The 26,373-nt window shown below is 39.1% G+C and overlaps 1 protein-coding gene across 4 annotated transcripts; it reads left to right on the top strand.

Moving 5' to 3' along the window:
* The first annotated feature begins 423 nt into the window (after window positions 1–423).
* Window positions 424–25,843, top strand: LOC100551547 (ovomucoid). 4 transcript variants are annotated; one of them, XM_008114805.3, is made up of 6 exons: window positions 424–573; window positions 6,803–6,828; window positions 7,812–7,930; window positions 21,867–21,892; window positions 24,472–24,602; window positions 25,639–25,843. In XM_008114805.3, exons 1-5 carry the CDS (start codon window positions 516–518, stop codon window positions 24,474–24,476), a joined length of 234 nt encoding a protein of 77 aa, XP_008113012.1. In that variant the 5' UTR covers window positions 424–515; the 3' UTR covers window positions 24,477–24,602; window positions 25,639–25,843. The 4 variants fall into 4 exon arrangements, with proteins under 4 accessions (XP_008113012.1, XP_003223512.1, XP_016850577.1 ...); XM_003223464.4 differs by lacking the exons at window positions 21,867–21,892; window positions 24,472–24,602; window positions 25,639–25,843 and adding an exon at window positions 12,597–12,789 and having other exon boundaries at window positions 425–573; XM_016995088.2 differs by lacking the exons at window positions 424–573; window positions 6,803–6,828; window positions 7,812–7,930 and adding an exon at window positions 12,649–15,008.
* The last annotated feature ends 530 nt before the right edge of the window (window positions 25,844–26,373 follow it).

Genomic DNA, 26,373 nt, shown 5'->3' on the forward strand with positions numbered 1-26,373 from the left:
TTTTATAATAAAGTATCTATTCAGGGACAGCTATGTTGGCATTTTTATAACTGCCTTCCCTTTCTAACACAACTGAATCCTCAAAATCTCTTTGTGTGATTTCCCCCCACTGTCTCCACTGAATAACTGTTTGTGATACTTTCAGGCAGCAATTGCAAGGTAACTATCTGTATGCGATAGCAATTTCTGTTTGCCCGTAGAGGGTGACTGGTTGAGAAATGCAAAGTGGTAAAAACCCTATGATTATGGAGGAAATGGAAAACAGCTATTGCCAGATCTATTACAAGGAGTGCCTGACATAATTACTGTTGTAGTCTGGGCTTGATGTGGATAAAATAGCATTCCCAAAGTCCCATAAACATCTGCTGGTTCCTTGGACCAATGATCAGTCTTGAAATAGAGAATGTTTTCCATTCTTAAGGCGTGGTTTGTTGAGTCTATAAATAAATTGGAATCTGGAGGGGTCAGAGAGATGCCCTTGAGCCTGTGACTTGAACGCAGTCTGTGGAACCAAAATGAAAACTGCCGGGGTCTTAATGCTTCTAACCTTGACTCTCTTCTGTCTCTTCTCTGGTAGGTAACATTTACTGAACTATTACTTCAACAAAGCATCCATAAAAATGGGATCAGTGCAGAGATAGATATCCATGCGGTCACCCTAACTGGTTATAATAATTTTAAGAAGTATAGTCATATACTCAGGGCCCCTTCATGTTCAACAAATTCCACAATTCCACTTTAGCAGCCACATCTGAATCCTATGGAATCCCAGGGTCTATAGTTTCAGGAGCCAATAAAGTGCTCTTGCTGAGCATTCTAAATATCCCTTCCCAAAATACAATTCCCTTTGTCCACAAAATGGATAACAGAGGTTAAAATGGAACCATAGTGCTATAAGTGCATAGCATGAAAAGGCCCCCAGTTAAAACAAAGGAAATATGGGAAAGACCCAGTTTTATCTGATTCATGGCTACCTTAAATTTAAAGATAGAAAGGGACAGAGTGAGAGAAAGAAAAAGAGAGAGAAAGTTGGGGCTTTATAGAGAACTAGGCTTTAGAATAATTGTCAAAATTGTTATTTTTTTATTTCATTTCCATCTGGTCTCACTGTTTGCAACTTCCTATCTCTATGATGTGCATGTTGATGTCTCAACACTACTGATATAAAAATATGACAATATTATTTTCCCATTAAAGATCACACCAAATTAATCTATTTGTCTTTAAGGAGCCACAAGATTCTTTGTTGGTTTTGGTTATACTTGGTTGTGTGTTTCATAATCCTTTGGCTGAGATCCTGCATGAGCAGAAAGGAGTGTAAATTTGCACCTCAGAGGAACTCCAGTCTGATTCCCTTCTTCCCTCTTGCAGGGCAATCCTATTGCTTACAGCCCCTTTCCCATGGCCAATGGAGAAGGGCGATGGAGCAATGCATATGGCTATATCCCTGTAGCCAGATGTGCAATGAGAAGGGCATCTTCTGGATCCTCCTGTCCCCTTGCTCTCCACCAGCTACCCATTACATGCCCACATTAGGATATTGGGCTACAGGCAACCGGACAGTTCTTATGGGGAGGTTGTGTTGTTGAACAGGGGAGATGGTAGATTTCGTGCTCTGCAAGGACCCAGAAAAGGCATACCAAAGTGTTACACCAGTGTATGGCATAATTAAGATGAAAACATTTGAGAACCCAATTTAAAAGAGAAACAAACTCTCAGGATATAAGAAAAATGGGCAGGAGATTTTTTTTAAGTGATATGTTGCAATGAAATAATTGTATGACCTTTTAGGGCTACATGATTGTTGTTGTTTTTTAAAGTGCATTTCAGAACATTTCAAATAACAAACTAAAAAGGCCATGCAAATATTTTTTGACTAAAATGTGTTATTTTTTAAAGTAAAACTAATATTGATATATCCTGAGACCTCTTCTCTTTTTATATTATATAATATCAGTCTCTTCTGCTTCCATAGTGCTTGGAATCAAAGCATTTTCATATATGAACAAATGCTGTTCTTTTAAAATCCACAACACTATTTAAAGTAAATTACATTTACTTAAATCAAGCATGGTTTCCCCTTTACTCTCCAATCCTTCCAATTTGTAAAGACAATTAATACTAACATGATTTTTGTTCCTGAATTATAAATGTCATTTCCGAATTGTTTCTATTATAAAAACATGAAAATAATAATAATAATAATAATAATAATAATAATAATAATAATAATAATAAAAACACTTTATTTATATACCACCCTATCTCCTGGATGGGACTCAGGGCGGTTTACAGTCATAAAAGCAACACAAACATTACATAACAACATAATACACATTATTAAACAAAGTAAAATAATACAATTATAACAATAAATCACACTTACATGACCAGATCAAGGTCATGTAATTATTACATTGCAGAAACTTTGTTTTTGTGGGACATCCTGCTAGTTTTTCAATGAATATTTCATAGAGTCCAATTCAACCAATTCAACATAGTTTGTGGCAGCCACAAAAACCAAGTTTCTGGAGTATAAGAACTACTTTTAAGTAAGTATTGCACAATTAAATGGGAAATAACACTTTCAAGCCAGGAACAGAAAATTATTCAAATTTTGTTACATAGTGTAATTTGTCATAACAGATTCTCTCTCTTCTCATTTTCCCCCTTTATCTTCAAACTCACTTGTTACAAATTGGGCTAAAAGTACAAAAGGAGTTTGCATTCAATTGATTCAGCCAGTGCGGGGGGGGGGGGGGCACCTTCTTTGAAGTGGTGGTCCTTCCAAGCAGGCTCAAGCAAAAGCAAATTGCTGCAACCACTTGTAGCCTGTGTGTGTTTTTTCCTTATCGAAAACATTTCCAATTTTGAATACAATCTGATGTTGCTCACCACATTTGCCTCAATTGCCATCCATGAAATGTTGGGGGATACGGTTCTTATCTGGTGACCCGTTAAGCAAAGAAAGAATTCAACATCTTGAATAGTTCCTTCAAAGTTTAGGCTAAGACCTAGAACATTCCCTGCCGCATTGACATTGGGGCTACTGGTTGACAACGCTCTCAGCCAGATTGTATTCGGCAGCTATGATGAAGATCTGGCCCCCATGTATAAAGAGATTGGCAAGAGATTACAAATGAAGAAACAGTGCTTTTGGTAGTAAGTTGAGCTACAGTTGCACATGCATATGGTATTTTCCCAGTCACAATGAATATGTGACTTGTATGAGCAGAAATGAGACACTGCATAGTTTTTCAAATAAATACCTAAAAGAAGAACCCATCTAACTGGCAACTAGTTCTGATTCAATCAACTACATTTAATGTCACTTTTAATTGCTTCTTCCCATTTCCACATTCAGACTTTGTTTTCTTGCTCAAGATAAATAATAGGGCTGTGTGATTGATGAAAAAAAGTTTCAAAACTAATTTCAAAATCAGAGGGTGCTGGCGTTTCATTTCTAAAGTGTTTCTAAAATATCATTATAAAAGTTTTGTTACTATAACAAGAGTAATGAAATTTTGCTACTTTTTAGTTGGGTGATTGAGCAAGTGGGGAAACTTCAGGAGCTCATTTCTCCCTCATTTTTAGAGCTATTATGATGAAACTTGCTATAATTCAGCACACATTTTTCACTGTCAGCCCACCAAGTTTCAGGATGTTACACTGGGGAAATTTTGAATTTTGTTTTACAAAAAATATATATTTTAAAAAACTACAAGAGCTATCTACTATTTTATATACAATGCACAAGATAACCAGGGCATCAATCCTCAGAAGTTTCAGAAAGATCCACACATTCACTGATTTTTAGGGATTTCTAGTTTAGACAAAAATATCCCCCCCCCCCAAAAAAAAAGCCACAACAGAAATCCTCTTGAATGTCTACATGACACACAATTAACCACATAACTTCAACTTAACACAGATGTATACTATTACTTGCTTACTTTAGTCCTCTTTGCCAATTCAATAACTACATTTCCCAGAATGCTGTGTTCTCAGCCTCCTGCCCAACTCTGCTAGTTCCGCTCCCAGCTGCCCTTCCTTATGGCAACTGGCAAAAAAAAACAGCCCGAGTCTTACTTTAAACACTAGCAATGGCCTCTTTGTCTTTTTCTGAGACAGTCTGACCTGCCCAAGATTACCAAGTGGGCTTCCTTGGCAGAGCAGGCTCTCAAGAGGCATCCTACATTGCACAGAACAGCTTGGTGATCTCTTTACTCGAGCCACTTTTTCTTTTCCTCTTTATACTGCTTTTCTCTGTTCTGCTCCCAGCATACAGTAGTTTGCCCTCTTTTTGTGGGCACTTAAAGGTGCCTACAACTAGTCACACACAGCACTGCAGATCCAGCTTAAATCATGCTGGAGAGGGGTAATGGGTTGGGAGGAGATTAGAAGTTGTTTTGAAGCAACCTACTGGTAGGAAGAAAAATACTCAGGAAAAAGGAAGGAGGCCTAAAATGAATTTTAAATGTCTCATCTGGATCTTGGAACCAGGTTGTATTTACAGGAGTAAAAACCATGATCTCCCAATATCGCAACAATCTAGATTATTTATTTATTTATTTATTTATTTACAGTATTTATATTCTGCCCTTCTCACCCCGAAGGGGACTCAGGGCGGATTACAATGAACACATATATGGCAAACATTCAATGCCAACAGACAAACAACATTCAGTTTTAAACAGACACAGAGGCATTTTTTAAACATCTTTCCAGCTTCACAATTCCGGCCACAGGGGGAGCTGTTGCTTCACCATCCATTGGTGGCTGTTCTTCCTCTTCTTTTACTCGTGAGCAGATTTATGGTGTTGTAGATTAGTTAAATTAGCCTCCCGCATAAAGCACACCTAAATTTTCCCTACTTGACAGATGCAACTGTCTTTCGGGGCTGCTAGGTCAACAGCAAGCCGGGGCTATATTTTTTTTTAATGGTCGGAGGCTTAACCCGACCCGGGCTTCGAACTCATGACCTCTCGGTCAGTAGTGATTTATAGCAGCTGGTTACTAGCCAGCTGCGCCACAGCTGGCTAAGTTCCAAGACTGCTAAGATTCCAAATAGTGATGCCACCTGTTCTTTTGTGTAAGATATTTATTGAAGATAACTAGGCAGTTACATAGATAATGATGAAACAATAAATCTACAGTACTTTCAAAATAACCTATTAATAAAACTCACCTATAAATTAAAGCATGCTGTCCAGTAGAAAGTAAGGCTCCCATAAGTGTTCAGGCAGTAGTAGCAAAAACCATCTCTATTTGATAGTCCACAAAAACCTTTCCTTGAAAATACAGCCAGAGGACAGGTGTGTGGGGTTGTTTGTAGAGCTCTTCTGACGCCCTGTAATGGTAAGTGCTGATGTAACACAATTAGCAATGTGTTCCACGTTGCATTAAAAAAAAAAGATACCCACTGCACAACCTTCTACCCCCAAATGCTGAAGTCTGAAGACATTTTTAATAGCCTATGTACTCATGTATAAATAAACCTCATGGGGACAGGTTTTGGGGCCCATTTTGATATCCACATGGATAAGTTGGGGTCTTTCAGCAGAGAAGGGAAAACACCAATGCTGCCTTAAATTGGTTGGCCTCTTCTAGCCATCCTCTTACAGTTTTCTAGACCAGGTATTCAAAAAAATCCAGAAGTAGTGCTGCAATGGAAATACTTAGGGGGTTGGTACTTCTTTCAGGTTTGTGCCTTTCGCCATTCTACTCAATTTTTTCCTTTAAAAAATAATTAAGGTGCAGTACTTATACTGACCAAGGATAAGATGACCCAAGTTTCTGAGATTGCTTTTTTCTTTAAAACAAAGTTTCTAGATTTATACACAAATATATATAATAACAAGATCTTTTCTTGGCACTGAAAAGAGGGAAGAGAGTGGGAGAAGTCAGCCTCCCCTGAGAGACTCCTTCATAGCCCAGGAAAAGCTACCCTAAAGACTGTCTGCTAAGTCCTCATCAGACAATCCTGTGAACGTAGTAGGATGCAGATAAAGCTCTCCTCTGAAGACAGTAAAACACCAGTAGGCTCACATGGATCTTCCTTCACCCAATCCACCAAAACCATATCAAATGATAGCATATTTTATAATACTGAAAGCCCACAAGTACTAACTGTGCCATATACCCTCATTCATTCCCTGGCGTATATCATTTACCAAGGCAGTCAAGATAGTTTTAACCAAAAATAATACCAGTTTAAAATAGATCAAAACAATCAATGCAATCTCCCCCTATATGAAGAGAAGGGGAAAGGATCGTCTCCGATCCCTTTCTGAAAAATAACAAATTAGACATTAAATTATTAACCGAAACTAGATCAAAAATTGTTTTTTCAGCAGGTGAAACTGCAACAAGGACCTTTAAAGATCTAAATAAAGGGAAGACAATCTGGGCCAGAATTTTCACCTCAAACTACACCCGGTCTCAAATAGGAAAATAGTATCAAAACTGAAAGATGCAGATTATTCATGACTTTTAAAAACAACAAAACAACAAAGGTTTGGAAGGTTTGGGGAAATGCCCAAATTTAAAACTGATGCTCTGAGGGGCCTTGATGAGCCCAAGCACCCATTTTTCACCACATATACCCCTGGTGTAAACATATCCTGATTTTATATGGCAGGGTTAGCTTGCTAAGGAGCCTAACAAGGACATTATTTATGTTTGGCTTGGGAGAAATGCTAATATTAATTTGTTCGAAATGCAGAACATTTAACACTCAATTGCTATGACTCCTCTTGTACCGTAGATACACAATAACGGTACTCCTTCTTTTGTGCTTTAGATGTTGCTGCCCAACGTGGGAGGGAGGTAAGAGCACCCTTTTCTATTTACTCCTAAGAAATTATTTGCAAATGCTGTACTGGTCAGCAGCAAGTTATACAAGAGAGCTTCATTGAGAAGTGTAGGTGAAGTATCTGGTTCCCTCCGCTCTGAATGGGATTGCTATCCCTGATTGCATCAATGAATTGTTAAATGAATAGGTGTAGTTGGGAATAGTTATTACTAAAATGACTGTAATTAAATTAGATTATAATAAGACTTCCTTATTTATGGGGGATTCATTCTTAGACAAACCAAGTTACCAAAAAAAAACCCACTGGTACCTTGGAACACCATTAAAATAAATCTCTTCCAGTCCCAGCATACCATAGAGTTATGCTGGAGGAGCTAGTTTCCTAGAGAAGTGTCCCCTATAGTAGTTTGTTAGGTTCTCCAGCATTACTCTATGTTAACTTCTTGGGGAAGCATGCACTGGAGGACACAGCTGTATTTTTTCTCGATTAGTCTGAGTGGCCACAACTAACATGACAGAGCTTGAAAAACCATTGTCTAGCAAGTGTGGGTAAGGGAAATCACAGAAGCAGCTTCCATGGTTAAGGGCGTCTTATCATAATTCATGATGACTGCATGAAGCTAAATGTCTCCAAATATCATTTGCTGGAATTTCCAATAGTTTTAAAATTCCAGCCCTCATTTTCACTCACTGTGGGCTGTTCTGCCTTAGGCTAATGGGGGTGGTAGTCCAACAATATTTGGAGTGTCTCGTGTTGCCTTTTCCTGATGGAGGGGTGGCACTGCTCATGAACTCACCAGAAGCACTTGCTGGACCAATGAGGGACCAGGATGCCAAGATAGAGAATTCTTCAATGACAACCAGACCATTATAGCAACAGTGTGCAGAATGTCCAGTGTTTCCATTGATAACGCAGAATGGGAGAGTTAGCAGAGCTAGTCAGTGCAAGAGAGTTATAAAGAAAGGTGTGGTTTCAAATTGCTTCTGTTTCTTTCAGTCCACTTACTGCAATGAATACCTAAACAAAGCAGTATACTGCACCAGAGAATATGAGCCTCACTGTGGGACGGATGGAAAGACCTATGGAAACAAATGTGCTTTTTGCATGGCAGCTGCGTAAGTATATGGTCTCCTGTGGGAAAATTATAAAAATGCAATTGCTGTGTTGTTATCAGGTTCATTCTTGCCTAAGATGTACACAATGAATTTCATGCATTTACATTGTAAACCTGAAGGCAGGATAGGGCACCATGTACTTAACCTTAGAAAACCATTAATGAATTAATTAACTGAGTGACCACCAAATGTATGGCCTCTGATTAGACCTCTTGTAAAGATAGCTTCCTGATTTAATTACACAAACAATTTTTGACAAAGTTGAATCAACTCAGGTCTCTCTATTCAGAAATATCAATTATTGTACAACCCCCTGTGTCTGTGGGACTGATATTCATGGTTTCATTTATCTACATCAGACAAAATACATCTTCCCTAGGCAATTTATAGATCTTCCAGCATGACTCTATGGTATTCTTGGGCCAGAAATCCTTCATTTCAATAGGATTCATTATTACCCATAGTTTTACGTATATATGTAAAGTCTAGGGATGTATCCTCCATGGAAACGGGGTCATACAGAAGTGTCTTCTTCATGACCTGTCACCAGGACAAAGTACATGCAAACCAAAATTGCCTTAAGTAAGAAAAGAGTCAGGCCTGATTCATTCATACACATCCAAGAGTATTGAAGAAACTAGCGGAAGTAGTTTCAGAACCACTGGCAATCATATTTGAGAGTACTTGGAGAAAGGGAGAAGTCCCAGCAGATTGGAGGAGGGTAAATGTGGTCCCGATCTTCAAGAAGGGAAAAAAGGACGACCCAAACAATTACCATCCGGTCAGCCTCACGTCGATACCAGGCAAGATTCTGGAAAAGATAGTTAAGGAAGTGGTCTTCAAACACTTAGAAACAAATATGGTCATCACTAATAGTCAACACGGACTTATCAAAAACAAATCATGCCATACTAATCTGATCTCTTTTTTCGATAGAGTTATGAGCTGGGTAGATGCCATGGATATAGCATATCTGGATTTCAGTAAGACCTTCAATAAAGTCTCTCATGACCTCCTGGCAAACAAGTTAGTTAAATGTGGGTTAGGCAAAGCTACGGTTAGGTGGATCTGTAATTGGCTACGTGAACGAACCCAAAGAGTGCTCACCAAGGTGTCTTCTTCATCCTGGAAAGAAGTGACAAGTGGAGTGCTGCAGGGTTCCATCCTGGGCCCGGTTCTGTTTAACATCTTTATTAATGACTTAGATGAAGGGCATGATCATCAAGTTTGCAGATGACACCAAACTGGGAGGGATAGCTAATCCTCCAGAAGACAGCAGCAGAATACAAAACGATTTTAACAGATTAGAGAGATGGGCTGAAACTAACAAAATGAAGTTCAACATGCAAGATACTCCACTTGGGCAGAAAAAATTAAATGCAAAGATACAGAATGGGGGACGTCTGGCTCAACAGCAGTACATGTGAAAAAGATCTTGGAGTCCTCGTGGACAACAAGTTAAACATAATGTGATGTGGCGGCAAAAAAAAGCCAATGGGATTTTGGCCTGCATCAATAGGAGTATAGTGTCTAGATCCAGAGAAGTCATGCTACCCCTCTATTCTGCCTTGGTCAGACCACACCTGGAATACTATGTCCAATTCGGGACACCGCAATTGAAGGGAGATGCTGACAAGCTGGAAAGTATCCAGAGGAGGGTGACTAAAATGATCAAAGGTCTGGAGAACAAGCCCTATGAGGAGTGGCTTAAAGAGCTGGGCATGTTTAGCTTGCAGAAGAGAAGGCTGAGACGAGACGAGATAGCCATGTATGTGAGGGGAAGTCATAGGGAGGAGGGAGCAAGCTTGTATTCTGCTGCCCTGGAGACTAGGACACGGAACAATGGCTTCAAACTGCAGGAAAGGAGATTCCACCTGAACATTAGGAAGAACTTCCTCACTGTGAGACCTGTTTGGCACTGGAACTCTCTGCCCTGGGGTGTGGTGGAGTCTCCTTCTTTGGAGGCTTTTAAGCAGAGGCTGGATGGCCATCTGTCAGTGGTGCTTTGAATATCATTTTCTTGCTTCTTGGCAGGGGATTGGACTAGATGGCCCCTGAGGTCTCTTCCAACTATATGATTCTATGATTCTATGATTCTCCATTTCATTTGTGCTTTCTTAGCAGGATGTCAATCATCCTTTTAAAAATCTCATGGTGGTCAAAGGCAATGCTATTCCAAAACTCTGTAGCTGGCAGCTCAGCACTTTGGATAGATAATTAAAAGTTAGGAATAAATGCAGAGTTGATTCACCACCCCTTGGACATTAATGCCACTAGATGCAGTTGAATGAAATGTTGCTATTGCATCCTAAGGTTATCAAGAATATTTATAATGGGATCAGCCCACTGGTAACAGAAGGGATCTGTTCAAGTACATGTGCCCACAAACTGAATGAAGCCTGCCATGTCATTTTTGTGGCCCTCCAGATGCTGGACTACAACTCCTGCATTCCTCATCATTAGACATCATGGCTAGAGCTGATGGGAGTTGTGATACAGTAACATCTAAAAGTCAGCAGCTTGCTCTGTTTAGTCAGGATAATGGGGTTTGAATTTAGATATAAAGCTTGTGGATATGATGACTGACTTTAAAACCTCCTTTAACCTTTCCCCATCCTCAGAGTCAAAAGTGCTGTTGGGCTGTAATTCCCATTATCTCCAGTCTGAATGGCAGATAATCAAAATTGATGGGAGTTTTCATTCAATAACATCTCAGGACCGAAACTGTGTAAAAACTAAAGAGCATCAACCATTATGTTAAAAATGTGGTTGGCCCTCTGTATCCATGGATTCTTCATCCATAGATTTAACACCTTTTTGAAGACAACCATCAGGCTGATTTGGCCCTTAATGTAAATGGGTTTGACACCCCTGTGATGGAAGGAATTGCTGGGTGCCAATGGTGGCTCCCCATTCATTTGACTGGAAGTAAAAAAGGGAAAGAGAATAAGTCTGAGTGACACACAGCAGTCAAGGTAGAGATAAGGCTTTGCACTTTTAAGGTAATTCTGCAAGGAAGTGTGATCATATGACCAAATCAATGCTTTTAATATATATAGTACACATTGAAACAGTTTTAGAGAGACTTCTGGTGATTTGTTGTGTTTTGGAACAAAAAAAAACTGTTTTGCCATGCAATTTCTGTAAGGCTAGAGAAATTGTGCATTTTTGTAACTCTATGACTTTCAAAGTTACAAAAATGCACAAAAACAAGAGTTTTGTGGTTTACAAGATTACAAATTCAAATTGTGATAAGCTTTTGTGAGCTGCTGTTTTAAAAACCTTATACTATATGAAAAAAGTTAGTTCTGATGGTTCCATCCAGTTTCTCCCTCCTGGAATATGTTACGATCTAAACAAAAAAGGGCTATTACTCCCAGAACAAAGTACTCCCGTGAAGAGGGTTTAAAGAGAATGATTTGTTTTGGATTCCTTCCAAGTTGTATCTCCCTAAGATTATGAGGCAATCAGAGCTATGTCTTGGATTTGATGCAAGATTCTGGCTCTTGAATGAACAGCCAGGACTGGGAAAATGCGCGGGTGGACTGAAAAGGCATTCCAGTCACTGTGGAGGCAGGAATTATTGCTTCCCTGGAGAGCTCTTTGCTTCTGGCCAGGACTGGTAAACAAATAATACAAACTGCTACTGCAGTGACCATAATTTCTGTATGTCAGAGAGTACAACTGAGTATATTTCAGACAGAAAATATGCATTATTTTGATGCAGGTTATAAAGAGAAAGAGGCACCTGTATATCCTGTTATATAACTCATTTGAAAACCTCAAAATATTACTACCGTACCTTAAACCATGCATTGGATTGCTTGCACCAGTGGGCTAAGGCTAGCTTTTATTGGCAGGCAAGGAAGTCTGCTACTTGAATTAGTAAAACTGCTGTTCTCTATGCCTTCTCCTTTAATTGCCATGGTTCCATCCTATGGAATTCTGGGATTTGCAGTTTGGGAGGGCAGTATTTAAAATTCTCAGCCAGAGAGCTTTAGAGCTACACCAAACTACAAATGCTAGAATTGCCTAGGATGCTGCCATTGCAATTAAAATGGAATCATTGTGCTATAATTGTGCCCTGTGGACATACGGCCCATTTAATTAGGCTTAGTTCTCTGTAGCAATACATACATAGTAGCCTAAATACCCTAAAGACATCAGATCCCGTCTGATCTTGGAAGCTAAGCAGGGTTAGTTGTGGTTAATACCTGGCTGGGAAACTGCCAAAGAAGAGTAAGTGCTTCATGCTATATTTCAAATGAGGGAACTAAAAACCCACTTCTGACTATTTCTTGCCTTAGAAAAATCTATGAAATTCGTGGGGTTTCTATAAGTCAGTATGAAACTTGAAGACATGCACACACTTATATGCATAGGATTGCCCTGTCAATGGGCCGCCCACCTTTAGCCACTACTCTAACCTACTATGTTTACAAATGAAAGACCACAAAGAAGTATTAGAGAAGTGAATGTCAGAATCTCACAACCTACAACCCAAACAGAAAATTAAAAATATCAAAGAACTGACTAATTTTCACATTAAATAGATTGGTGTGTCATTATTTTGTAGTTCCTGTTATTTGCATGTATATGTATTCGTGTTTCTACACATTCAAGCACAGTTTTAATTTAGACATGCAAATTCTTTTTATCCCCCTAGGAGAAGTAATGGGAGACTTGGTTTTCATCAGATGGGGAGATGCTGATGAAGCTGCTGCAGTTACAACTAAGCACTACATTTTTCTGTTCTGTCCCCATGAAAAACTTGGGGATTCTCAGAGTTAACTTGTAATCTATAAATGTTGTTTCTGTTTCCTTGGTGTACATGTTCAATAAAGTGTAACTGACTCCTGTTTGCACAATGTCTGTCTTCTAAATATAACAGATATAACTTACATTTAACATGCTCTAGATGGCTCCGTTGTCCTCCTCCTCTGGGTGGCTCTATTACTGACTTTCCATGCTTTCCTGTCATTTCTTATCAATAAAATGGTGCTTACTGTAGAATAATATGGGAAAACCTTGCCTTTTGTACAGAAAGCTTCAGGAAAATATGGTTGTTAAAATATTGTTTAAAATAATCTCTTTAGAGTTTCTGTTTGGAAAATGACATCCTTGCTCAAGAGTATGGAGATTAAGTAGGTATGGATTCCTGTCAACAGTGAAACAGAGCCAATGCGTTCCCTAAGGTTGAGTCTCAGTGGTACCAGCTAGCCATCTAAGACTGCTTCTACACAGCCATTTAATCTGGGTCAGGACATGAATTAAAGAGAACCAGTTCACTGTGGAATGCCTACACAGGCTCCTCAGGAACCAGTTCCAAGCTGGGCCACAAAATCTGTTAAATATAGATCCTGTGTATCCTGGTTCTCCAAATGCTTCAGTGGTAGATAATAATAATAATACTAATACTACTACTACTACTACTACTACTAATAATAATAATAATAATAATAATAATAATAATAATAACCACATATAAAAATAACATTAAAAACCTCACATCAAATTAAATCAATGAATTAAGCCTAACATCAATAAACTGAACCAAACGTAGTCAAACAAGCACTCTGCACTATTCTCTCAAGCACTCTTCATTGTGGTCTCAGATTCCTGCTCTGCAGTGCCTGTCAATATGAAACTACCTAAAATCAGACAACTTAGTACTCATGGCAGTAAAATTGCAGGAAAAAACCTTTCTCTATCCTGGAAGTATATATAAAATATAAATATACTTTGGTTAAGGCAGTGCTGTCATTAGGTTGGTGTCACCCAATGTGGTAACAAGTTGTTTCCGTCTCTCTCTATCTCAATCTCTCTTTCATACAGACACACATAACACATCGCAATTGTGGAGATGGGGAACTGAGACAAATATTAAGAGTTAAAGACACAACACAGCAAGTGGCATGAGTGAGGGGAGAGGGAGAATGCTTAACTTTGACGGCCACTAAAAACCTACATCCAAGAGAGGAACAAAAAGAAAGGCTCCGTTGGCGGCACATAGCACCAAGGATCATGATGGTGATATTATTATTAACATTAGTATTACCTGTATTTTTTACTTATATAGCACCATAAAATGTACATAGCGCTTTAAAAAAATAACCAGAATAGTGGATGCTGCCAAACACATATAATTTAAAATATACAAGTGGTAGTAGTTTGAGTGTTAGACTAAGTCTCTGGAGACCAGGGTTTGATTCCTGGCTTGGCCATGGAAACTGATCGGATAACCCTGAGTGAATTACAACACTCTCCATCTCAGAAAACTCCATGATAGGTTTTGCCTTGGGGTTGCCATAAATCATAAGTGACCTGAAGGCACACAACAACAACAACAACAACAACAACAACACACATATACACTGAGAAAAAGAGATAACAAACAAACAAAAGAGAATAAGCCCACAGTGCCTCATTCCAAGAAATGCTAACACTAGTTGTACTGTTAGAATTCTCAACACTTGAATAATTATAGAGTGAAGAAGCTCCAACAGGTATGAGAAAGAAGCAATACCAAAACTATTTTGGGTGTGATGGAATCCACAGGGAGGCCTTTGCTTGAAGGGAATGTGTCAGTGGAGACACTTGCTCACTTGTTTTTGGAAATGCTCTCAGGTTTAATAGCAGGGTATTGAAATATGAGCTTTGCGTAACCAAGTACACAAGATATATATGGTTCTAATAAAAACTGTCTCTTACAAGGAGGAAGAAAGGGAATCCAAAAAAGGTGTACTTCAATATAATGTTAATAATGAGTACTCATTAAGAAATATTTTCCAAAAAGTTAAATTGTTGAGAATGAGTACTGAAGAATGCAATTTTGTAGAAGCTGAGATTACTTCCCTCACCAAACCCATACCTCTTTCTTAGCATACAGTTCAATCTTGTAATTTCCATTACCTCATGCTATAGAAATCTGCAGTGTTGTCGAAGGGTTTCATGGCCAGGATCACAGGGCAGTTGTATGTATGGCCATGTTCCAGAAGTATTCTCTCCTGACGTTTCGCCCACATCTATGGCAGGCATCCTCAGAGGTTGTGAGGTATGGAGAAACTAAACAAGGAAGGTGTGTATGTATATGTGTGTGTGTGTGTGTGTGTGTATATATATATATGTGTGTGTGTGTGTGTGTGTGTGTGTGTGTGTGTGTGTGTATATATATCTGTGGAAAGTCCAGGGTGAGAGAAGACTCTTGTCAGTTGGAGGCCAGCATGAATGTTGTAGTTAATCACCTTAATTAGCATTGAATAGCTTCATCTAACTGCTTCTTCCTGCCTGGAGGGCATCCTTTGTTAGCTGCCCCTGTTTCCCATGTCTGGAACTCCTCTGTTTTCAGAGTGTTGCTTCTTATTTACTGTTCTGATTTTTGAGTTTTTTAATACTGGTAGCCAGATTTTGTTCATTTTCATGGTTTCCTCCTTTCTGTTGAAGTTGTCCACATGCTTGTGAATTTCAATAGCTTCTCTGTGTAGTCTGACATGATAGTTGTTGGAGTGGTCAAGCATTTCTGTGTTCTCAAATAATATACTGTGTCCAGGTTGGTTCATCAAGTGCTCTTCTATGGCTGACTTCTCTGGCTGAGTTAGTCTGCAGTGCCTTTCATGTTCTTTGACTTGTGTTTGGGTGCTGCGTTTGGTGGTCCCTATGTAGACTTGTCCACAGCTGCATGATATACGGTAGACTCCTGCAGAGGTGAGAGGATTGATTGATTGATTCTATTGACTGATACTATTGATTCTAAACCTGTGGAGTCCTGAGGAATCCTTCCAGAACTGCAGAGACTCTGAATCAGTTTGCCTTTAAGCCAATCAAATCCTTTTAGGACTGCAGAGACTTATATCATCTTGTTTGATTTATAATACTGAGTTTGATACTTTTGGGTTATATACCATAGGACTGAGCATTGATTCTGTGAATGTAATATGTATATGATGCTCTAATATACATATTGTGTACTACTTATGCTTTGAATCATTATTGTGTTTTGTACAGCTCATTACATTGTTTAGAATAGACATCTGTGTTTATCCAATAGTGGACTCAAGCATATCCATACTTAGAGCAGACCTGATGAAATCAACAAGACTTAAGTTAGCCATAGGTTTTAACACCATGTGCCTTTGTATGGTTAAGGGTGCACCTACACTGTATAATTAATGCAGTTTGACATCACTTTAACCGTACTGGCTCAGTGGAACACTGGGATTTATAAAACAGCCAAACAAAAATGTTTTTGTCTTTGTGCCTTTGTTTTTAGGCCTGTTCCTGGGGTTATTTGGAGCACTGATTCAGAAAATTGCACTAGATAGAACACATCTAGCTTTTTAGACATAGTGTATCAAACTATTTGAAAGTTTGTATCATAAATTTATGGTTTTGGTATGAAATAAGTAGATTTTCAGGTAGTACGGTTTTCTTTTAATGTTTAATATATTTCCTTCATGCTCAAAATATATAACTATAATTTAAACACTACATTGAAATATCTTGATTTTTTTTTTGCATGAGCAGAGTGAAGAGTGGTATTTGACATATATTCTATATCTCAAAAACTATCACCTATAGGGGAAAACTGGTGCCAATTTTTGAATCAGCAGGTCAAATATATCCAGAAATGGGTTGAACATTTGAGGCACCAAAATGTGGGCCAGTGTAATGTAGAAAGGCACCAGTTCTCTTTGGCAGAGAAGGCTAAATAACTTGTAAAATGACAACTTCCAAGACTCCATAGCATTGGGCCATGACAGTTAAAGTGGTGTCAAATAGCATTAATTCGACAGTGTAGATGCACTCTACATCTGGAGCTAACCCACCAATGGCGGCAGATAGCTTCCACATCAATATGGGAGTGAAACTTCAAAAAAGCTTTTCAATGTACTGAACTGAATTTTGGGATAGGGTTGAATATCTTGGACAACACATTTAATATCTGGACAGCTGAGGAAGAATTCATCATTTTACTGTTATGGAATCTGTCAATTGCTCTTGAAACACCTTTGCGTGTTCAAAAAAAGATGTGCAACTTTTTTCAACAAGCTGTACGGTGCATGATATTTAGCCAAATAGATTTTAACATGGAGAACAGGTAACTTGGGACTAGAGAGGGATTCATGCGAAATGAAACTATCCTGCCTTTGCAAAACTAGCAGGCATCCTTCCTTCCTTCTTTCCTTCTTTCCTTTCTTCCTTCCTTATGGCAAAACATTTTGATACAAGTTGTTTTAAAAAAAATCTCAAAGTACTTTACAATAAAATCAAATACGATAGACTCTGAGCTCTATCTTTACCATCCCTCCACCACCACCATGCACTCATTTTTCTGTGGGATCATGGACTAAATCAAAATGCTCTTCCCAACCTGATAAAAACCATTGAATCAGTGGGGACTCAGTCAAAATGTATATAAATCTCACAAAGTCAGTGGATCTACTCTGTTCATGATGAGCAATTGAATTTAGCTCCATGTCTCCCATCAACTTGCTTTTGGAAAAAATCATTGTGCAGTAGTTTAAGTACAGTAGATTCTCACTTATCCAAGCTAAACGGGCCGGCAGAAGCTTGGATAAGCGAATATCTTGGATACTAAGGAGGAATTAAGGAAAAGCCTATTAAACATCAAATTAGGTTATGATTTTACAAATTAAGCACCAAAACATCATGTTATACAACAAATTTGACAGAAAAAGTAGTTCAATATGCAGTAATGTTATGTTGTAATTACTGTATTTACGAATTTAGCAACAAAATATTATGATATATTGAAAACATTGACTACAAAAATGGCTTGGATAATCCAGAGGCTTGGGTAAGTGAGACTCTACTGTATTGGTCTCAGGTTCTGAGGGAACAAGATTTGAATCCTAGCTGAGCCATGAAACTCCCTGGGTAACTTTCAGCAGTAATAGGTTTTGGTTTGGTTTTCCCTTGACATTAAGTCTAGTCGTCCATTTCTAAGCCGAAGAGCCGGAGTTTTCCGTGACACTTCCAAGGGCATATGGCTGGCATGACTACATGGAGCGCCTTTAATAAATATTATTGATAACATTATGTGATAAAACAAAGGTCAGAGGTAACTTGAAGGCACATAACAAGCCCCTAACAATGTTTATATTGAAAGTTCATGCAGTACAACCCCCAATCCATGGGACTAGTTACTGGGGTTTCATTTATCCATTTCCGCAATATGTCACCTCAAGATATTTTCTAGGTCTTCCAGTGTAACTCTGTGATATTCTGGGGCAAGAGGTACTTCATTTCAGTAGCACTCACTATTATCCATGGTTTTTCGTATCCACATAAAGTAGGGAACATATCCCCCGTGGATATGAGGGAGGGGTCATATTCTTACACTTAAGGCTAAAAGAGAATTCAGGCTTCACATTCCCAAATTACGCATTCAAAGAGTAGTCACACATCTGCAAATGATGTTAAACTACTCAATAACACCTAGACAAAACTGATTGCCTCTGACAGATGATTACAAAATAATGACGTGCAAATTGAGATCGAGAAAACCAATGACTCTGTCTATCCCCTTCCCCTTCCTTATTACAAAGGTAGACAATATGCTGAGGGCAAGGGCAATCCAACACAAAGTCAAGTGACAAAATTGAGCCACAATAACTACTTCTGCCACTTCCGCAAGTGGATACAGTACCAGCCGCTAAAACTTGGCATTCAGCTCACTGGACAGCAGGCTTCAGAGGTAGGTTATTAGATCACTGGTCTCCATTTATGCATTATCACTGGGGGGTATCTATGACGCACACAGCCAAGTGGGTTTCCTCTGTATAGCTTTCAGTTTTAATCAGTGTGTGTGTTCCAGTTCCTGCAGTCAAACACTGTTTTGACAAACCTCAGTCTAAACACTCTAAGCACTGTTGGGCTGTTCATGTTGTGGGGCTGGGAGGGAAGAATGAGGTCACCAGGTCTCCTGGTTGCATGCCATGGGAAGTAGGCAACTTATTTCAATTATACATTTTGGATGTTTACAAGAGACAGAACAAAGCCAAGGTTCGAATTGCCTCACTTGTTCCAACAAATTGGACTGAGGTAGATACACCTCAAAGACCTTTGGGATTCTATTGTTTGCTCCAAGTTGGGGAGGGGGGCACAAGATTCCATCACTTTGAGAATGTCTGGGGGGCAGGTAGGATTTCTTAGGTATATATACACCTAGGTGTTGCTGCTGAGAGTTATCTGGAAAGTGGACCTTCAGAAGCTATCGCCACTATTGAGTCATACTCAAGGCATCATGAAGACTGCAGTTATGTTCCTTCTTGTTTTTCTGGCTGTCTTGTGCTACTGCTTTTCCTCAGGTGGGTGTATATTTAATGTAAACAACAACCTGAGCAGTGGGAAATAATTTGGTGATTATGTATAGGCTTAGGATTCTTGGAGTTATAGCCTGTCAAAAAGTAATTTTTCAGGCTCTAGCAACCAGTACCATCTTGGCTTTGATACATACAGCTCTTTTAGCATTGTGCATCTTAATATGGGTTGTTGATTTTATTTTGAATATGTTTTAGGATGTCACTAAAAGGGCAAAATTGACTTATAGGCACAAGAGAGGGAAGAAAGAGTGAAAGAGACAGAAGGGCAGTAGAGGGGATGATGATTCCAGAAGTTCATTTGTGGCTGAAGGATATATTTCTTAGTGTAAATTATTCTGTATAAGCGAAGTAAGCATGTCAGCATATCTCTATTACAAGTGATGGGTACTTGTTCCCTCATCTTATTTTTTTTATTTTTAATATATTTTGATGGCATCCTAAAGGAAAGGAGGCCAGAAGTGGGAAATGCTAAGTGTTTATATTCCTAACATGTTCAAAACCTTGCAGAATTGTCAGCAAAACTGATTTTTGACTTTGTCCACTTCTATCCCCAGGGATTTTGTATTTCTTCATTTTATTAAAAAAAAAAAGGCCTTCCGTTATAATCAATGGAAGAAAATTGGGGTGGATGCCTTTTGAAATGCATCTAGGGACCTTAACAGAAAGCAGTATTGAGAGGAATCCTTAGTTAAGTAAAGAGAGGAATTGGGAGCTTGATTGTACCTTCCAGTCCTTCCTCACTCATTTTCATTCATTTTCCTCTCATCAGACTTTTAGTGCTTCCCCATAAGCACCCACTATCTTCCTCATCACACAGAAGCAATAAGTCTCTGCCCCCATTTTTTTTCTGCATGAAAATCTGCTAGAATCCCTTTCCATGGGATGCAATAGTTCTGCATCTAAACCCACTGGACCATTGAGACAGGGATGCTGTTTTAAACCATTGCTTTCCATGAATCCAATTGTTTGTATCAAAACCCATAGAACTCTTGAAACAAGGATGCTGTTTTAAATGACTTTTTTCCATAGGAATGAGTAATAATGCATTTCTATAAATGAGATGACAGTTCTCTGCTAAGTACCATATTGTACCATATGTACTCGAAGATAAGCCGAGTTTTTCAGCCCTTTTTATGAGCTGAAAAAGCCTCCCCCGTCTTATAATTGGGTCAAGGTCAAGCCGGCACCAGAGCCTGGAGGCCCGTTGCTTGCAATAGATTATGTATTTATCTCTCATCTTACCCTCCCTTATCAGCGTTTTCCAAAGCCTCCCTCACTCTTAACCAAGGGAATGTTTTCCTTTTGGCTTGCTTGATCTTGGTGTTGGCAGTAATAGCAGCATCAGATGAAAATTTAGTTCTTCCTCAAAGGTTTGGAGGTTTTGAGTTTCTGTTGAGTTATTTTAATTAGTTTTACAATTTTATGGCTTATACCCCACTTCCTAAATCTTCTAGATACAGGATGGATTATAACTATTATAATAAATATAGTTAATAATTACTAAGGAAATAAATTGCCCTAATATTGCAGGTAAGTATCTGAAAATGTGAGATACAGTGGCTTTTCTAAGACCTCATAACCAAAATGAAATCAGAAATAACTAAATTAGAAGTCATAACCTGAACATGAATCATCAAGCAAAAGATAGCATCCAGGTTTTGGAAACGTTACCTTTTGGCACACAATATCTAGAATACCCTAATGGCCAGGCTGAATTTTGGGAAGTTTTGGGAACTGTCATCCCAAGAGTAACTTTCCAATGATCCAAAAATAAACATTAGATTAGATAGCCCTTCATTCCATCTCTATGTTTCTATATTTTTATTATTTGTTTAGTGAATACTGCACCTTGAAACACTGCAGCAACTATTCAGCAAAAACCGCAGAAAACTGTATGACTGACAGCCATATCAGTGTGTGCAGCTCCTGTGCAGTAGGGGGTAGGTAGGGGGTGCATACAAGAATTTTGTACAGGTCACCAATATAGGAATAATCTCTTGATTCCTTTGATTTTCAAATACTATCTCTGTCAGAGCCACATTGGCATCTTTAGTGTTTGCCAGGCATCCCCAACCCTGCCACAGTCCAGACTACTTTTCAGGACCACACACAGCAATAGCAGTTATGCAAAAGCAGAAATTGCACACATTTTGTGTACATTGACATTGTGCACAGTGGCACTTCAAGCATTTGTTGAAGTGCATTAGAAGCACAGGCAGATTGAGTCCTGTAGAGATCACTGGGCTTCTGAAGAGTATTCTGGAAACAATGTCTCCTGCATCTGCTGGCACTCCTTGACAGATGATCAACTACCATTTCAAACAGGCCTGGTAAATTGGTCCTATCTTGTATTTCTTCACATAGATTTAAGGCAGTGGTTCCCAACCTTTGTCCCTCCAGGTGTTTTGGACTTCAACTTCCAACAGCTCTGAGAAATCCCAACAACTGGCTGGGATTTCTCAGAGTTAAGGTCCAAAATACCCGGAGGAGCAAAAGTTAGAAACTATTATTGTAGGTGATGGTAATGATGTGACTTTCACATTGTCATTAATATTTTGATTATATTTACATTTTTGTCCTTTTTATTGTAGGCATGTGTTATTCTCGTGGGCCACAGGTGAGTCCATCTGCTGCATAAACTGCCATTTCCTATTGATAATCTGGACAAGTGAGAGATTCAGAAGTGAGACCACTGTGCAAGAAATCAATTACTGTGTTCCTTCACTTATCGCGGGGGTTCCATTCCAGGACCTACCGCAATAAGTGGAAATCGGTGAAGTAGGGACACTATTTTTATTTTAATATTTATACATTATTTTAATTGTTATGTAGCCTTTCTCCCCCTTGCAAGCCGCGGGGGGCTAGTGTACCCTTCCCTACCAGCGCCGGCTGGGCCCTTGCTCTGGGCCCGTCATGTTGCTCTCGCTGCTTCCCTGTAGCCAAGGAAGAAGGAACGCTGCTCCAGCTGAGCAGTCGGATGAGTGAGCGAGGGAGGGAAAGTGGGTGAGAGAGTGAAGGTCTGCGGTGGCAGCAAAAGCCTGGAAGAGTCAGCCAGGTCCGGCTTCTGCCTCCGCTCCAGCTGGGCCATGTCGGGAAACGTGGAGGACTCGGAAGAGGGGGCAGAGTGGAGGTAGAAGCCAGACCTGGCTGCTTCAACCAGGCTTTTGCTGCCGCCGGCCTTCACTCTCTTACCCACTTTCCCTCCCTTGCTCACTCATCCAGCTGGAGCAGCGTTCCTTCTTCCCTGCCTGCAGGGAAGCATCCAGAGTAACATGACAGGCCCAGAGCAAGGGCCCAGCAGGCAATGGTAGGGAAGGGTTGCTAGGGGGGGAAAGGCTACGAAGCGAGTCTGCGAAAAGTGAACAATGAAGTAGCAGGCGAACACTGTAGTGAAAATGCTTAGGTTATAATTCTATGAGGAATGGAGTACTTGAAACCAATGTAGTTTCATGCTCATAATACAAATTTATATGACATGTTCAGAAGTTGATGTCCAGAATTTAGATGCACCTCATCTTATTGAACAGAAAGGTTCATTTAGGAGGAAGTGGCCCTTTACATATCATGGTTTTAAATCCTAAATCTCATTGTTTCAAAGTGGATTCACAAAATGTGTTCATAAAACATAGCTGATCAGAACATGCTGAATCCAGGAAGAACTGAGTTTTGACTGGTTCTCTGGCACATTTATTTGAGGAAAGTGCAGGAGTGGGAAGGGAGAACTGCTTTAGTTTGGTTCTCCGTGGTATCTACAAAACTCCCTTTCAGCATCAACAACCAAGATGGTTTGCTTTCTGTCACCTTCCTTCAACATCCCCTTTTTGTAAGCAAACATGGAGATAAAGAAGAGAGAAAATAAAATTTCGATTACAATGTAATCCCAATATTTTTCAGACAAAAGATTCAATTATCCACCTTCAATCTGCATGTCATCATGTGCTTATATAATTCCTTCTTTACGGTTTTCAGTTGATAGATAAATAGATAGCATTATGATTACAATTATAAAGAGAACAATCATTTGCCCACAATTTTTTAAAAAAAACCCTCCTGGCCTTATACAAATACAAAATAGACAGACTCTTTGCTCACAAGATTAGAGTTAAATTTTTACCATAGACAACAGTTTATTAGATTCCCACTAATTTGATTGTGCACATTGGCCTTCAGATTAGGGACATGCCTAAAATATGTAATTCTGTGAGCCTGGTTTTTTTAAAAAAAAATCAAGAAAAAAATAGAAAATCAGGTCTAACACACTGATAAACAATAAATAACTGAAGGAAACATGTAAGAGATACATTGTCAAAAAGTACAATACTAGGATATTTGCCCATTTTAAAGGTCTGATGTGCACAACATTGATAGTTATCATTTTGTTTCATCTATAAAAACTTCCATGGAATTGGGTGTTGTACTTCTGTAGAAATACAAACATTATTATTGTTATAATCTATCATGCCCTTTACTTCAACAGTCCCTGAACTAGACAGTTGAATTATACACTTTTTTGGTATAAAAAAATTGACTGAATCCAGACTAAATAACACTTCAGTTGCACTTATATTTGTCACACTGTTCAAAAAATTTCATTAATTTTAATGGATTAAGGCTAAAGATTTTTCACTTCTGAATAACAATGTGATTGAAAATCTGCAGCCAAATGTAAAAAACCCAAATGGGTTGTCGTAACTTGAAGATACACAACAACTAACAATCCAATGCTCTAGCAAGATATTAGACCTATATCCATCATTCATGTCCTCTACTGCGAAGGTTCCAGTTGACAGTCTAAACTGAATGCTAGTCTACATCATAGGTGGGAATCATGTGATCTTTCAGGCGTTGTTGGACTGCAATTCTCAGAATTGTAACCCAATTTGACCAGTGGTGAGGAATGCTGGGAATTGCAATCAACTATATCTGAAGGCCATTGTCATGTCAGAAGACAGTCTGGGAATTGTGGTCTGAAAAAGTATCATTCTTTGGGATAAAATGTATTGAACAGTGGGAGATCTATTTCAAGTGCCATGGGTTGTGCTGTTAAATTGATCCAAGAGCCTTCCATAGCAAGAAAAACAACCTGTTAAATATTTGGGTCTTATTTAATTTTCCAAAGAAGGGGAAATAAAAGCTCTGCTACAATTCTTGAAACAACATTAAAATAATTTTTAAAAACCCACCTTCCTCTTGTAGGTTGACTGCAGTGGTTACAAGAAACCTTCTGATGGATCCAAACCTAGAAGATGCACACTGGAGTACTTCCCAATATGTGGTACCAACGGCCAAACGTACACCAACAAGTGTCTCTTCTGCAGTGCAGTCATGTAAGAACAACATATCACTTCTGAATAAGGAAACCAGAGATAGCCTGCTTCTCCTAAAGAACAACATGATGGGACCTGGATTCCAACTACTTTTGGGGTGCAATGTTAGATTTACCATTGTCCTTAGGTGTGCTTAAGCATGGCCAGGGGTGGGGGGCATCTTCCTAACCATTTTTATTTTTTACAATTGATTTTGCTTATGTGCTGCAATTTTAAATTTGACAGCGTTTTTTTCCAGAGTGATTTCAGACATAATGATAGCATTGATAGTCTATGGGAGTGTACCACAAAGCAGGCTCCCTCCTTCAGAGTTCAAGTAAGGGGCCTCATAAATTAACAAGCACAGGGCCTCATTTGCCCTAAATCTGGCACTGTTGGGGTACAGTAACACTGTAGAAATAATGCGGTCTACTGCCACATTAACTGCTATGGCTCAATTCATTGGAATTATAGTTCTTTTACAAGATCTTCAGCCTTCTGTACCAAAGTGTGCTGGTGCCTCACCAAAGTACAACTCCCAGAGATCTGAAGCACTGAACCATGGCATTTAAAGTGTTGTCAAACTGCATTAATTTTACCGTATAGATGCATCCCTGGAGTGCTACAATTTTCAGATTGGACTGAAGGTTCAAGTGCAGAAGTCTGAAGAGAGACAAATGCCAAATTGATATTTTTATTTATGGCTCTCTGAAGCAAACACTGTGAAAGGTTCACTTTAGGATTACCATAAGGCAGAAGCAACTTGATGGTATGCAGCAACAATAAAGAATATAGAAGTAGCATAGTCTAGTGACTAGAGACTAAATTCCACTTTAGGAAACCTTTGATTCAAAGCCCATTTGTATTGTGAAGTCACTAGATGGGTATAGGTAAGCCACCATCTCTTGCTCTGCCCAGGGAGAATATTACTGATCTATCATACAGGGTCGTGGTAACAAAGACTAGTACAGAATCATCATGAAACTTGAGGAACACCTGCAAGCATGAAATAAGCATTACATATTATCTTAATTTTGTTTCCTTGTTTTCTTCCTAGGACAAGTCAAGGGAAGATCCATTTTAAGCATTATGGGAATTGCTGAGATATTGCCTTGGGGATCTGTGGAAAAACATACTTCATTCGCCTGTGATCTCTGCCTCACTCTTCTTGCTCCATTCAAATCCAGTCTAATCCACTCAAAAACTTGTTCTCTTCAGCTACTACTGGTCTACTGGGTTAAAATAAAAACTTCTCAATCTTATTGAACAAGCTATATCTTTTATCTCTTTAAAATAGTCACAAGTAGCACACTGAATCAAAAGTATTATGTTGTCTAAGGCTTTCATGGCTGGGATCACAGGGTTGTTGTGTATTTTCCAGGCTGTATGGCCATGTTCCAGAAATATTCTCTCCTGACATTTCGCCCACATCTATGGCAGGCATCCTCAGAGGTTGTGAGGTATGTGGAGAAACTAAGCAAGGAAGGCCAATGGATACTCCACCATGGACATCAGAAGAGCTGTAAGGCCAAGAACAAGCCATGAGAGTCAAGACAAAGATCCACCCAGAGGAAAGGTGTTCTTACCATACATCAAGGACACCACTGACTGCATAGGCAAACTGATGAAGAAACACAACCTACAAACTATCTACAGACCCACTAAGAAAATCCAACCTGGACACAGTATATTATTTGAGAACACAGAAATGCTCGACCATTCCAACAACTATCATGTCAGACTACACAGAGAAGCCACTGAAATCCACAAGCATGTGGACAATTTCAACAGA

The sequence above is a fragment of the Anolis carolinensis genome, chromosome 2 (assembly GCF_035594765.1).
Source record: "Anolis carolinensis isolate JA03-04 chromosome 2, rAnoCar3.1.pri, whole genome shotgun sequence".
NCBI lineage: Eukaryota > Metazoa > Chordata > Lepidosauria > Squamata > Dactyloidae > Anolis > Anolis carolinensis.

Coding starts and splice junctions, on each gene's coding strand:
- LOC100551547 (XM_062970224.1), top strand. CDS start 19,197: ATGAAGACTGCAGTTATGTTCCTTCTTGTTTTTCTGGCTGTCTTGTGC. Junction 19,261..21,866: donor GTGCTACTGCTTTTCCTCAG/GTGGGTGTATAT, acceptor TTTTTATTGTAG/GCATGTGTTATTCTCGTGGG. Junction 24,603..25,638: donor CTCTTCTGCAGTGCAGTCAT/GTAAGAACAACA, acceptor TTTTCTTCCTAG/GACAAGTCAAGGGAAGATCC.